The sequence below is a fragment of the Ptychodera flava genome, chromosome 11, assembly GCF_041260155.1.
Source record: "Ptychodera flava strain L36383 chromosome 11, AS_Pfla_20210202, whole genome shotgun sequence".
NCBI classification, from domain to species: domain Eukaryota; kingdom Metazoa; phylum Hemichordata; class Enteropneusta; family Ptychoderidae; genus Ptychodera; species Ptychodera flava.
In genome coordinates this window covers 36,190,413-36,204,044 of record NC_091938.1, presented here as the reverse complement: position 1 = coordinate 36,204,044, position 13,632 = coordinate 36,190,413, and the positions used below count along the sequence as shown (strand labels likewise).

Here is a 13,632-nt window from a genome sequence, read left to right as displayed (position 1 = left end):
TTTAACTCACTAAGAACATTGCATGTCATGACATTGCCACACTCACCTTTCTAAAGTCTTTTCCAGCAACTGTCTTCAATTTACAGGCTATTTCAAGCCAAAGTTTTTATATGTAATTGTACTGACGTAATAACTTGCGTGTGTTAAGAGGGGCCAGAAACACCGGAAGAATCTGACTCCCTATCTTGTCGATTTTAGTAATTTAAGTAATAAACTTTAGAAATATTAGTGATTCCGAAGTGACTGAAGTGACCAGAAGACCCGTAGGAATCTCTATTCAAACAATGAAGAAATGACAGTTCGAAAGAGAAAAATGCATCATGTTGACATAAAGTGCAGCACGATAAGAAATATTAATTGAGGTACAATCTGGTGATAAGGGGAGAACCATTTGATTTCGGGGGGGGGGGGTTTATGGAGGAAGTGGGTATGGGAGCAATTTTTTTTTCCTGTCAGAGTGACAGCATTTTTTTTCTTCTGTCACCTGCATCATTTTTTTTTTAAATGGAGTAGCAGGGCAAGTTCTTTTTTATTGGTCATCAAGTTTGTAATGCGTTGTATATGAGGGAGCTGTCACCCGGGAGCCGTCATTACTTACGGCCTGAAACTCCGAAATTTCGAGTGACACCCCCCCTGCCAACCATGATGAATTTGAGTAACCTCCCTATCTAACTCTGAAATTTTGACTGACCCACCCATTTAGATTAGTTAAATACAATACATGTAATTGTAAAATTTACAAAATACAGCAACAGTAAAGACCTTTCTAAATCCTGATATACCCTGCTAGACCATCCTCAGTTATCTCATGATGATTCAAAAAAGGCGAACCCATCAAAATGAAATTCAAAGTCACAATAAAATAAAGATATAAAAGCTCACGCTATAACCAGTATCTAACCATATAATAATTGCTTAATTTGGATGGGTAATATGAAAGAGTTTTCAACAGGATATCTGACCGGGCAGAATTTGAAAGTACATGGGGAGAACACGCGAGAGGCTTAGGGGGAGAGTGTTACAGGGGTTTTCCCCTATCTTTCACGGAAATTTTTGAGGATATTGATGTGTGCAATGGTGCAGTCTGATGCAATCTGAGAGGTGTTTTTAATTAGTTTTACTTAGTGAAACTGTTAGAACACCCTATTGGGGAGAGCACGTGAGGGGGGGGGGGTTCCCCTCTCGTATTGGAAATTTTGAAAAATTGATGTGTTTAATGGTGCAATCTGAGAGTTTCAGTTTATTTTGCACTTAGTAAAACTGTTTGAAAATGACAATGAACACTGATATTTTTTGCATTTTTGTTTGATCAGCGATATTGAATACATTTTGTGAAGAACAGTTCTGTTTGCCAGATACTGAATACAAATGAATATACAGGAACGGAAAATCTTTCCCCTTCTTGTGTCATTTCTCCAGCTGTCAGCTTCTAAGGAAAAGCCTGAATATGCTATGTCATTGAACTGAGGTCAATTAAAACATGTTTCTTGATAATAAAGGATGAATTAACAAAAGTTTAGTTTTGCCCTAGATCCTGTGAAAATTTTGAGAAATTGATGTGCACCATGGTGCAGTGTAGTGCAATCTGAGAGGTCTTTTCAATTTGTCTTTTTCCAGTAAAACTGTTAGAAGACCCAAGGGGGATATATTGGTAATATATTGGTTTTAATACTAGTTTATTGACTCCTGCCTTGTGTTTTAAATTTTCACAATTTACAGAAGTCAAATAGTCCCTTTTAGATAGTGCCTATGCCATTGAGATCTTGCAACAGAAATCCTGAAATATGATTTCTTAGGTCAGAAAAGGGAAGGAAAACATTGAGTGCACTGAGGTGTAAAGTAGACCTATGTTGTGCATGCTTATATCATAAGTGCTGAAAAAAAACCCCATAAGAATTGCTAGTGGTAAAAACATTTGCGCCGCCTATGGCGGCGCGCCGGCAAAGAATACACGAGAACAAGGTTTCCAAATTCTGCTCGTTTCTGGTGCATTGTGACAATTTTTTTTTCACTTCTGTCTGTTATGACAATTTTATTTTTCTCAGGCCATGACAGGATCAATTGTTTTTTCTTCTCTTTCACCTGGTGACAATTTTTGTTTCTCAAAATGCTCCATACCCCCAGAAATCAAATGGTTCTCCCCTAACCCATGCCCTCTATGAGATCTTGCATTATCCAATAGCTAAATGCAAACTTTCATAATCTGGGGCCAAAAGTTGACAATCTCTTTTGAGTAAATGGAATACTAAGGGCTTAACGCTATAAATTATTTTCAATGGCGGGTAGCCACATTGCAACATTGACCGAGATCCTCTAAGTGCAAGACGAACTAATATCCAGTGGTGCGCGCGTAATCGCTTTCACTTGCAAGTGTGTGGGTATTTCCCTCACACCTTGGCTGAGTGTTAACAATGGACGCTTTGTAACTCGTGGTCTCACATAATGTGTAATCTTAATCGCATGTACACAACTTTTGATGTCACATGTCAGTGAAACATTTCACCCACATATCAACATATTAAAATCCTGTTTCATTCTCTATATGCAATATGATGTTAGGACGAATTAAAATCAGAATATCTGATAAAAAGGAGCAAACACGCCCATGAGCCTGATTTAACAACACCACCGTGGTCAGTGTTGTCCTTAGAAGCCGGGTGCCGGGTAAATAACCCGCCTGTTTTGCATTTTTCCCAGGCTACTTTTAACGTAATAAGATAGTTTTTATAGCCCTATTAATTTCTGGATCGCACTGCCAGCTGTTAGACGGAACGCGTACGATTAGCAGTTTCGCGACCCCTTTCCCCGCTTTGACCTGCACAAACATAAAACAGTTTCTAAATACCCATTTGTGGCTTTTTGAGCCCGATCTTTCACTTGTTAAATAGTGTGATTGGCTGATGGACGCGCCTGTGGTGTTGCCTTTGTTACGAGCAGCGTGATTGGTTTGATTAGTATGAAGGTCATCTTAGGTCATCTTTAACCTGTTAACGATGGCATCAAAAAGAAATGTTGCGTCGGCCACTGGCACCTTGCCGATGGAATATTTTTTCCCAAAGAAAGCCCGTTCAAAAGGTATACTTGATTCCATCAATACATTTAGTTTATTTATGCACCGAAAAGATGTGATTTTGATCAACGATTCGAAGTTCACGAGAGTGGCAAGCCCGGGGAGGTAACTCCATAGATGGCTATACGGGGAGGGTCCGCGCGAAAGGGGTCGTTTTTGCACTGTTTGGTATCAGAAAGGGTATACTTTTCACAAGGTGTTGGTATGAGAAAGGGTCCGGTTTTAAACACAAACTGACATTAGTTAAAAAATCATGCTATCAACACTGGAAACCCATGTATCTACATCCCAGATCTACCATCAAAATTTCCGATCTGTCGGTTTGACTGTTGGTACAAGTACCCCTGGTACGCAAGGCGAGTGAGTCGTATCTGTATACGTATGGTATTGTATGGTATCACATAGCTGTGGAAACGCAGCTATCTGTTGGCGGGGTAGTGTGAGTTGCTATGCGGGTCAAAGGTCAACCCCACCACAGATATTCGTTGCGGGGTTGACCTTTGACCTGCATAGCAACTCACGCTACCCTGCCAACAGATAGCTGCTTTTCCACAACTAGGTATCAGAAAGGGTAGGTTTTTTGCTCAAAACTGGTATCACAACAGTTTGGGTTTCCATGTTCGTGAGAAGCCCCCGTACTATTATTATTGGAGTTACCCCCCCGGGGTGGCAAGCTTCATGTACTGGTTTTCCGCCGCCGCGCTGGCTGCCAACGTCACTACGAGTATGATAATCTTCTCAACAAGTCAAGTTCAGAGCAATACCGACGCATTTTCTATATTTAAAAAAATGAGCTAGAACTGAAATTTTTTTGAACCAACGGTTTATTTGAATGGGTATTTTATTTTCATTGATTATTTTTACGTACTAGAATCCACGGTCACAGGCATGTGTGTTGCCGATCCGATTGAAAACTAGCCATATTAATAACACAGACACAGGTAGCTGTGTTTCCGAAGTCTACCTTCTAATACGTTATAGGTGTCTGCGTGTATACGCACTGTTAAAATTAAGGGTATGTCAGGATATATCATTTTATTTGGTGTCATTTTTAGATAATAATGTTCATCGATATAGTATTTTACTAAAGAACGTCAAAAGATCGATGTCGGATAAAAATCTAAATTCTTTAAAAGTTTTTCATCCGACAAAAACGATATTGTAGTTTGATTTTGTTGAGAATTCTTAAGAAATGATGATGTAATTACATATTTTTGCTCCTTACGTTGCCGTAATTGCAACTAGAAAACTTCTTTTTCTTCTAGTTGTCTGAAATAGACATTTTTATATCGGTGCATGTGTTTACATTACTGTGAATTATCTTACCGATAAGTATTTTTAACAAAAGTAAATGTGTTTTTCATTAGAATACTGTCGTTATTGTCAATTTTCCATCCTTATTGTGTTTTAAGTATGATTGGAATTATCACAGTAAAGAAAATGGTAACATCTGATAAATATTCATCAATTAAGTTTCAAGGAGTGGGACAAAACTTAAAGAATTAAGTTTTTCATCCGACATCCATCTTTTGACGTGGTCCCTCATTAACTCTTTTCTCATTGAATTGGATATGAGCCACGTCTAAGACACACAAAAAAGTACTGTTTCCGTCTCAGCTAAATGTTCAATGAATTAGTCAAATGTCACCTCAGATGCCACCAGAGAACACCATTTCCACTCCAAAATTTCATTTTTCGCCTTGCGAGAGGAGGGACACCCCTCTCGCGCTCTTCCCCTCGGTCGCTTCGCTCCCTCGCAGTCTACCCGTCTACTTTCTGAAATTACCTGGCTACTTTTAAATATAAGGAAAATGTTGGTTGATGACATGTTTGGAGAAAAATATTCGTCTCTGAAAGTCTTGGCGTACTGCTCTCACTGGTGAAGTGATTTGAAATGGTTTAGGTTCCAACGTTGTCTTTTGATCATATTAGTAAACCTTTTGCATTAAATATAGGAATGTTGTAACCGTGTTTTTTTTCCTTTGGGGAATCCCCATTGTATATCACGTTGTAGGCCTATATCGTAAAAGTCCAACATTGAATCAACACTCTTAAAGTTACATATCAGTCTCTGAGTAAGCTATGCCAGTAATATTTGGCACTCTACTTGTAATTCAAGTACCTTTCTCCATTTTTCTGAAAAACAGTCTGGATTGTATACCAATGATGTGGGTATTGGAATTACTTTGACATCTAAAATTTGCTTTGTGCTTAAAATGCATGGGCTAAATATAATCGAATTTGGATGCTCGCCAAATGTAAAATACCACGTTACATCCATGTGTCGACGGTATAGTTTGCACGTGAATGTTCTGCATTATTAAGATGTCCATTTTATCAAATCCACGGCACAACTTTTACATATATTCTAAACTTACCAGAGTGACAAACGCTACTATGGAATTGTTAGGCAAGGATGGCGACCGTCATGAGATAAAAAGCAAGGTATACAAGTTATGGTAGCAGTGAGTGAACTGTCAGGAGCATTTTTGACGTAATCTTAAAGGTAATGTACAAGACATACAAAAATTATTGATTTCTTATCGCGACTAATATTATCATAAAGCTCTATAAGATACATTTCTTCAAGCTGAAGTAACACATATATATGGACCATGAAAAATTCCATTGTCTTATGCACCATATGATTTTGATCCTACGTGACACAGGAATTCCTCTCACCTGCCAGTGTAACTCAGCTTATACCTGACTGTCGCATCTCTGTGTAGACGGCTGCTGTCGCCACTTAGGAAACGATTTTTACTCATTAATTTGTGTGTCGACGTTGCTAATGGAAACTGACTTACTCAAAGACGAATGTGGTCATGTGAGCTTGCTCAAGCTCGCGAAACTATGGCTGCTGGCTTTAATCAGCTATCTCACACGTCGTACAAAAATACTTACTCATCAATCCTCTACAAGAGACTGTTTGACTTCTTACGTGTCTCCATGCGAAAGCTGCATGGGTCTTGGTGTCTCCCTTCAACACTGCCTTCAATTGAGTAGACTAAAATAACTGAAGAAGTCAATGACTGCAAACCTGAAACGGAAGACTGTGTAGATTGTGGTACGATTTTTCTGGATATTCAAAAGTGAATATTTCATATCATGAAGTTTTCACAATGCCAAATTATTTTTCGTGTTACTCAAAACTAACCCATCTCGTCCTAGACATACAAAAGTGTCCGACATTTGCTAATCAATGACGATATGGAAAATTACATTACTGAAAATGTTAAATTTGGAATTCGTCACAAATAACATTGCTACCAAGTGTAATGAAAATTGTCCGAGGCGGGCAAAATTTACCAGCTGCAAGCTAGTGAACATTGTTCACTTCAGATTGCACAACGGAATGGCAAACATCTTACTGTATTTACACATATTTCGAAAATTACCTCCATACTGTTGGGAAGCACCTCCCCCAATCAGCTGGTGAGGTAAAATGGCCTCTTTCGGCAATTAAATAAGTGACTACCGCCACCAGAACCACGGCATTAATTGTTAGGACTGCAATACTTGTATAGCTACAGTAGGTCTGCGATGTCATTCACTTCTCTATATGTGGATATATAAGGATGGCGTTTTCGTCCGTTGCAACTTATGACAAACGAATGAAGCAACGGGCACTATGAGTCTGTCATGAGTAAATCAACTTAATAAAGAAAACGATTTCTAAATTTACCAGTCCATCTGCCTGTTAGATAACTCGTTTTTCTGACAGAAAAAGTGACGATGTGCGCACTGTTTCAACTGCACATGCTAAAAGTGATTTTGACATAACAGCCAAGTCCGATTTGTTTGTTTTTTATTTGTAACGTACAGCATAGAACTACTGAATAACGACTTTTCTACGCCCAAAAATGTCATCTTTCATTCTTTTAAGCAGTCCCACATGTCTCATCACGTAAATGTCTTTATCGTCCTTTCTATCAATCACCAATGACATTATTAGGACGGCGTTAATTTGCTGGTAAATCGACAATTTCAAATCGTAATTTTTGTATTTCACAGACAATTCGCATTCTTCCTTAAAAGCGAGTAACTATGCGGATCATTGGATATGTATAATTTGGAAATGCCCATTACGTTTCATGTTTAAACTTAGAACGTCGTTTTGAAACTGGAAAAACACGATCAACGTAAGCTGGTATATGTACATTCATTGTATACTCTGATCGTGTAAAACTGCTCTTCTAGAGTTCTGGGCTACTTGCTTGCGCTCAAGGTTGTTCAAAGAAGCTATACGCTAACAGTCATATTAGCTGATCTGAGCTTATTTGAGAGCAAATAAATTATCAACGCTCCAAACAGTAACGTACACCACGGTGATAGAGGGACCGTGCTTACACACATTATACACAACCACACAGACCACACCCGATCGCCACCCATGCAAATTAAGCGTGACGCTCGATCCCGGGTCCAGCCGCAGCGGCCTTTAACCACAAATGTGAACTCAGTTGAGTTACCGTAAACTTCACAAATACAGCGCACCCTGTGCACAACATTTGTAAAGTACCCGAAGAAAAACAAAATTTAAGCCGGTATTGCCTGTAAGGGCATTTATATAAAGACATGCTTATACTCGACTTGCCATCCCCGTAGCATCTCCTATGTGTTCCGTGTGCGCATGCGTGCATGTCATTAGGGTAAGACGAAACGTGATCTATAAAACGCCAAAAAACCACTAAAATTCATGGTTAAATATCTAATGCATTAATGTTATGGGGAATGATAACAATTTTGTAAAAAACCTTGTGCTGTTGAATAATCAGATTCACAGTATTGAACGTCTCAAGCAAAATAGATTATTCGTTTGACAACTGCCGTTTCTGTTGAAGAAACCATACGCATAGTGTTACTTTTTATAGTTGTGGTCAATATATTTGATGTCACATTTACATATTCCTATAAGATTCCCTTTAGTTCAATCAATTTGCAACAACTATCCATATTGCTATTTTAATGGAGGGATGCCGACGAATAAGGCCATTCGTTGAGAGTCACACAAACAGCTGCAGTTTGAAATAGCTTTCTCATATTTTTACACTGGATCACTTGCAATTTGTCTCTAAGTGTTTATTGTGCAACCGGATTCTCATTTGCAAATTTTGGTGGTTGTCCTTTGACAAAAAATTTTATCGACGCAATTCCTCAAAATTCAGGATGGAAACATGGTTTGCTAAAGTTCAGATTGAAGATCTAGTCGTAATTGCCATCATATTTGGCAATTTGTTCTACATGTTCGACTTCCACCAAACATTGACTGCCAATTGCAACTATTAGAAAAACACGTATGAACTTTGTACCCTCATGAAGTAGGGTCAAAAGGACGTTGTAAATAAGTTATCACCAATCTTATTGACACATTTCGCGGAATTGCTACATCTATGTTTTTGCACAACCACCTGTTGGACCCTGGAGAAGCAGCAATGTGGCAGATTTACTCGTGAACAGGCACGTTCTTGCTTCACACTGTCCTTTTTCGGACACGAGAATAGTTTAACTGTCTTTAGAAGTGAGAGTGATTTGGTACTGCTCTGGTAATTCCAACAACGATATTTCGTCAACTTCACGTCATAAACCTACTAACAACCACTTTACACTAGCCAGGTAAGCTTGAAACGAAACATTGTGTTTTGATTCTCGAGATCGACGGATTATCTGTTGCTTAAACATTCAGATATTACAGGATATGGTTATGACGAAATTAATGTATTTTCCGGTGAGCTTTGTACAATAGGAGTGACATAACATTTGTATTGTCTAGCATTGGTTTATATATGTATTCTGTAGAATGCGATCCAGGGATGAGCAAATTCAAAATGGCGCGAGATATGCAACCACCGCACATTTTGACTGGACTATTGACCTGACCATTCTAGCGGCACAGCAGACAATTTAAAGACATTTATAAATGCAGAACAAGCGTAATTAGCCAGAGGACCATGCACTGCCTGTACCTTGGCACTTGTAGGTACTCCGGCCTGCACCAAACATATCAAATTGAATGCGGTTCCGTCATCAATGATTCTTGAGCGAACCAAAGCTTTACGTACAAAATATCAAGCACTCGCAGCCAGTACCATGTAACTGGGCTATTTACCTGATTTGGACTGATAATACATGTATCGCAAAGTTCAGTGCAGATAGACCACCGGAGAGATTTTCGTATGACGTTTTTAAAATAGATCTTTGAAACTCGCCTTCTTAAAAATCCCTATGTGGCATACTTATATTTATTTACTTGTGTTGAATTGGAAGTGCTTAGGTCGTTTTCAGTACAAATAAAACACTTTAGGTATACAATTTTGTTTACGAACTCCTCACCAAGAGATAAATGTGGGTCTATGTCAGTCTTATCTATACGTTGGCCAATCAAAGCCCCGGACACATCTGTTGTTACCTATCATTACAATTTTGTGAGGTCATAGATTCAAAGGGTATAAGTGCTTTGCAATTTGACTGACGTGTGACAAGTCGTAAATGGTGTTTTCTGACCGTTTAGTTCAAAAAGCTCTTTAGACACACCGTAATTTAACATTATTCAAACTGATGCTAGTACAAGGGAAATTCTCCGGGAACAAATCAGGAGATACATTAATTCTAATCTGTGCAAAAAGTATGAAATCCCTAAATAGGCTAGTCAACTTGCTAATTTCATGCAGTGCAGCAAGATATAATGCACCAAGTGATATAGGTACTGTAAATTGATAACACGTAAACGTACTAGGGTCATAAAAACAAAATACAAAGGAACATCTTCACAAATATGTCCCCTTTATTTTATACACGAATATTAAAAGTATTAAATTTCGTAGATAACTCTAATATGCGTAAATGACACCAATTCAATCAATAATATACAGGCAATATAAGCTAATTTGCATTCATAGATATGTAAATGTTCATGAAATACTAATTAAAGTGTTTAACAATAATAATTGATTCCTCAAAGAGCGAGGGATAATCATTGAGTGAAACTAAATTACTTCTTTTTAGGAGCATGTTGTCATGGAAATAATAGCCAAAAGCAACATGTCACCGTGTCCGCCATTTATTGGTTTCATGGCACTTCAGCTGTTCAATCAAACACAGTCCTGGCTTTACGAACAAAAGTCGAAAGGGTACAGATTTGATCCAAAACAAAATTATTTTAAGATAGTGTCGTATTTTTAACCCAATACATGTAAATAACAGCCGAAGGCAATGCCATCAACTCTTAGACTGAGATCTTGCTGGCGCCCATAAATTATTTTGCAATGGTTACTTTGTACGTATTTTTATTGTAAACCTTTATTCTAGAAAAAAGCCTAGCAGTACGTGTTACTTTAAAAAATTGTAAATATTCTCAATATTTGTCATGTTCTTTTTATCCAGAAATCAAGAAATTTAAGCTGAATAAATTATGTTGCATTGATTATGTCAGATCAATAAGTAAACTTGCACATCATGTAAACAAAGAATGACGGCACTTACACTGGTAAATCATTTCTGATATAGTGCCGATTAAATAGTAAATGTGTCGGATATGGTGCCTTTGCAAACGTGTTTTATATATATATATATATATATATATATATATATATATATATATATATGGAAAAATACATGAAATATATTAACATATACGATGTATAAACGGTATAAATAGGCTGGCAGGCAGAGATTATAAATGGATGCTAAATTAAATCTGTACGTGTAATAGTAGGCAAGAGTTTCATCATCATAAAGCTGTGTTACAATATCATAATATAACAAAAACGCACAGCTTCTGTATAAATGTAAAGTCTTTCAAACCACCACATGCATTCCGGTTACACCTCCGTCTCTTCAACTCTTACATTATTGCTTTCGAAACATGAATTTCTATCTTCGTCATGTACCATCGGCATTCTAGCGTTCAGTGACTGCAATTCGGGATCGGCAGTTTCTGTCTCGTTTATCGGGTCATGGCATAGCACCTCTTGAACAGCTGCAGTTAACAAAGATTACAATGTAATAGTCAGGCAATCATATAAAAGCAGTAAACCATGGGAATATTTCATGAAACAGAGGCTACCCCGAATTCAATTTATCATGCAGTAAAGTTGACTTGATATGAGTATAGATGGCTTAAATCAAAGTTGTAAATGTTCTCACTATAATATGAATACTGCAATAGAGAAGGTCTTTTCAAGGCACACGCTTATGACACTTGGGTCAGTTTGACCATAGACAATAGGGGTCAGTATGACCATAGACAGTAGAGAAATGTTCTCTACCGTCTATGGTTTGACTACATCTACTAGTTTGGGAATACTGTAATCGATTGAAGGAAAGAAGGGGAAAATCTTAGGGTGTAAAATTTCCCGTTGTCTTCTTTTCAGAACGGACAGCTTGTCAGGGTAAATTAACGAGGGGCAAATTTGACGACACATCGGGTCAATGTCACTATTTACTAGAAATAGCTGAGCTGAAAACTTGATGTTATACCATAACTCACCACGGACTCCAGCATGGCCTTGGTTAGTGCGATTGTAGTGAATTTCTGAATTCCTACGTTTTCTGATAAAGTGCCATACTGTGGCCCCTATTGCTGCCACAGCAAAGCCTGACGGTAGCCAGAGCCATTTGTACACGTCCTTTTGAATATTTTTGGCACCAGAATGATCAGGATCATCGTCGTTGATCTGCTCAACCAGTGCTTTTCGTTTTGAATCTGCAAAATAAACAGGTGACCATGATTTGTCAAGAAGAAGATGACGTCATCATTTTATGAAACATTCTGTTTGAAACCTTATCCTATATATCTCACGAAGTTTCCTATTTTAGCGCAATCCGTATAAAGGCAACGCTTTTACCTTTCTCCACTTTCGTAGTCACCACGACGTTAAATACCGGTATCATGGAACGATCACGTGGACGAAGTATAAGCTGTTAGCTGAATGAATAGCGCAGTGGAAGGTTACAAGTCGGGTTACGGTAATTTCCGTACTTGAAATACCAGCATTCTGGTGTCTTCGGCCTTCCAGTATGTTTCAAAAGATATACATCGCCGAATCGTTTTTCTATTCACTGTTCTTATACAAAATTTTAGTTCTGACATATTCTGAACAGACAGTCAGAATGACCTCATGTGAACTGTGATGTTGTCAATGTCTGCTGGTCCGGATTACAGCTTAAATATGAAAACTAGTGTTCTCTAAAACGTTCTTACCAATGGCATCAAGAACCTCCAGTTTTAAAAGAAACATTTTGAAAATGACCTATTTTGCATGGAACTTACTATTCAGTTAAAGTGGCACTATCCAAATATTGCATCCGGGATTCATACGAATCGACCTACTTTAACTTCATAGTGATCCACCACTTGTAGGGCTACACTTGAAAGCTCCCGGTGTAAAAACATCTTTCACCGGCTTAGTTTTTCGAAAATCGACAATTTTATCGTTCCCCATAGAATTAGCATGGGGATGGTGGCCATTTTGAATTTCAAATGTCGTTAAATCTTTTGTAATTTGTTTCTCTCGTACCACAATTTGCACGGTGACCTTCGATTTTTATTGTTGATTATGAAAGAGAATAGTTGAAGTAGTCATTGAGGAAAATTTGAGCAAAGTTTAAGTCTTTCACTTTCGAGACGCATATTACCTTTTCAGCGTTCATCATTTCTGTAGCGACTGTGCGTAATGTTGTTCCAAACTGAAACAAACGTATCGCTTACCTTTGCATAGTTTACAGTTGACTTCAGCTGGCAGTCCGTCGCACAGATTACAGGCATGGCAGTTGCCGAACAGAGTATCGCAGAATTCGCCTTTATCACAGTGATTACACGGAGTGTCAGACAAGGTCGGTGATATCCGGTACAATACGGTCAGTATTGTCGAAACATACGTCAGACTGAATTTAAAGGGCATTGTTATTGAATTGTTCACCCAACTCTCTATTGACTCCAATTACTACTAGTTGAATCACTTAGCGATGTCATAATCGAAAATGACCCACAGCGATCTACAGGCCTCATTATATTGTTTTGGTAGACATTCAAGTCACATGAGGACACCCCATCTCATGCTCAGCTTGGGCACATTGAAATACCCTGTGAGGTTCACGTGGACCATAACCGCAATACATGTGACTACACAACACCAGGGGTTGGTGTTTGATAATTTGCATAATACGACACGCCCTTTCTATCAGTAGAAAGGGAAATGTACCTTGACATGAAGCAGACCAGTCTCGGACACCGCTTTTGAATAACCTACATGTAAATTAACACAGTGAGAACATTAAAGCCATAAGAAGCTTATGCCTATTAATAGACTGCACCACAGTTTACCATGCCTGAATCACGTGTGGTTATTCAAACTCAAACTCTCTTATTTATTTAGCCAATACAATCTATATTCTATTCCTACATTTAAACGAGGTTTAATGGCGGGAAAGACAAACTGTATTCGAAAAAGCGATAATATCGGTAGAAAAAGAAATATTTTGTTTGTTCAAGCAACCCATAAAATTTCCTTTTCTCTTATGACTGGTTTGAAATTTAATCTACATTTGAAAAGTTTCGTATT

The 13,632-nt window shown here is 38.1% G+C and overlaps 1 protein-coding gene and 1 long non-coding RNA gene across 5 annotated transcripts in view; one reads left to right on the top strand and one right to left on the bottom strand.

Annotated features, from left to right (window-relative positions):
* Positions 1–13,632, top strand: part of LOC139144180 (uncharacterized) — a 104,901-nt gene that overhangs the window by 30,251 nt on the left and 61,018 nt on the right. For 2 of the 4 annotated variants that reach the window (XR_011554777.1, XR_011554779.1), the window contains exon 1: positions 8,483–8,686. The exons of the other annotated variants lie outside the window; for them this stretch is intronic. This is a non-coding gene — a long non-coding RNA (uncharacterized lncRNA). Of the gene's footprint in view, positions 1–8,482; positions 8,687–13,632 lie in introns of those variants that run through there. 4 annotated transcript variants of the gene reach the window in all.
* LOC139143140 (uncharacterized) lies at positions 9,858–13,103 on the bottom strand. The gene is made up of 3 exons (XM_070713282.1): positions 12,780–13,103; positions 11,559–11,774; positions 9,858–11,048 (listed from the first exon to the last, which is right to left on the bottom strand). Exons 1-3 carry the CDS (start codon positions 12,970–12,972, stop codon positions 10,891–10,893), a joined length of 567 nt encoding a protein of 188 aa, XP_070569383.1. The 5' UTR covers positions 12,973–13,103; the 3' UTR covers positions 9,858–10,890.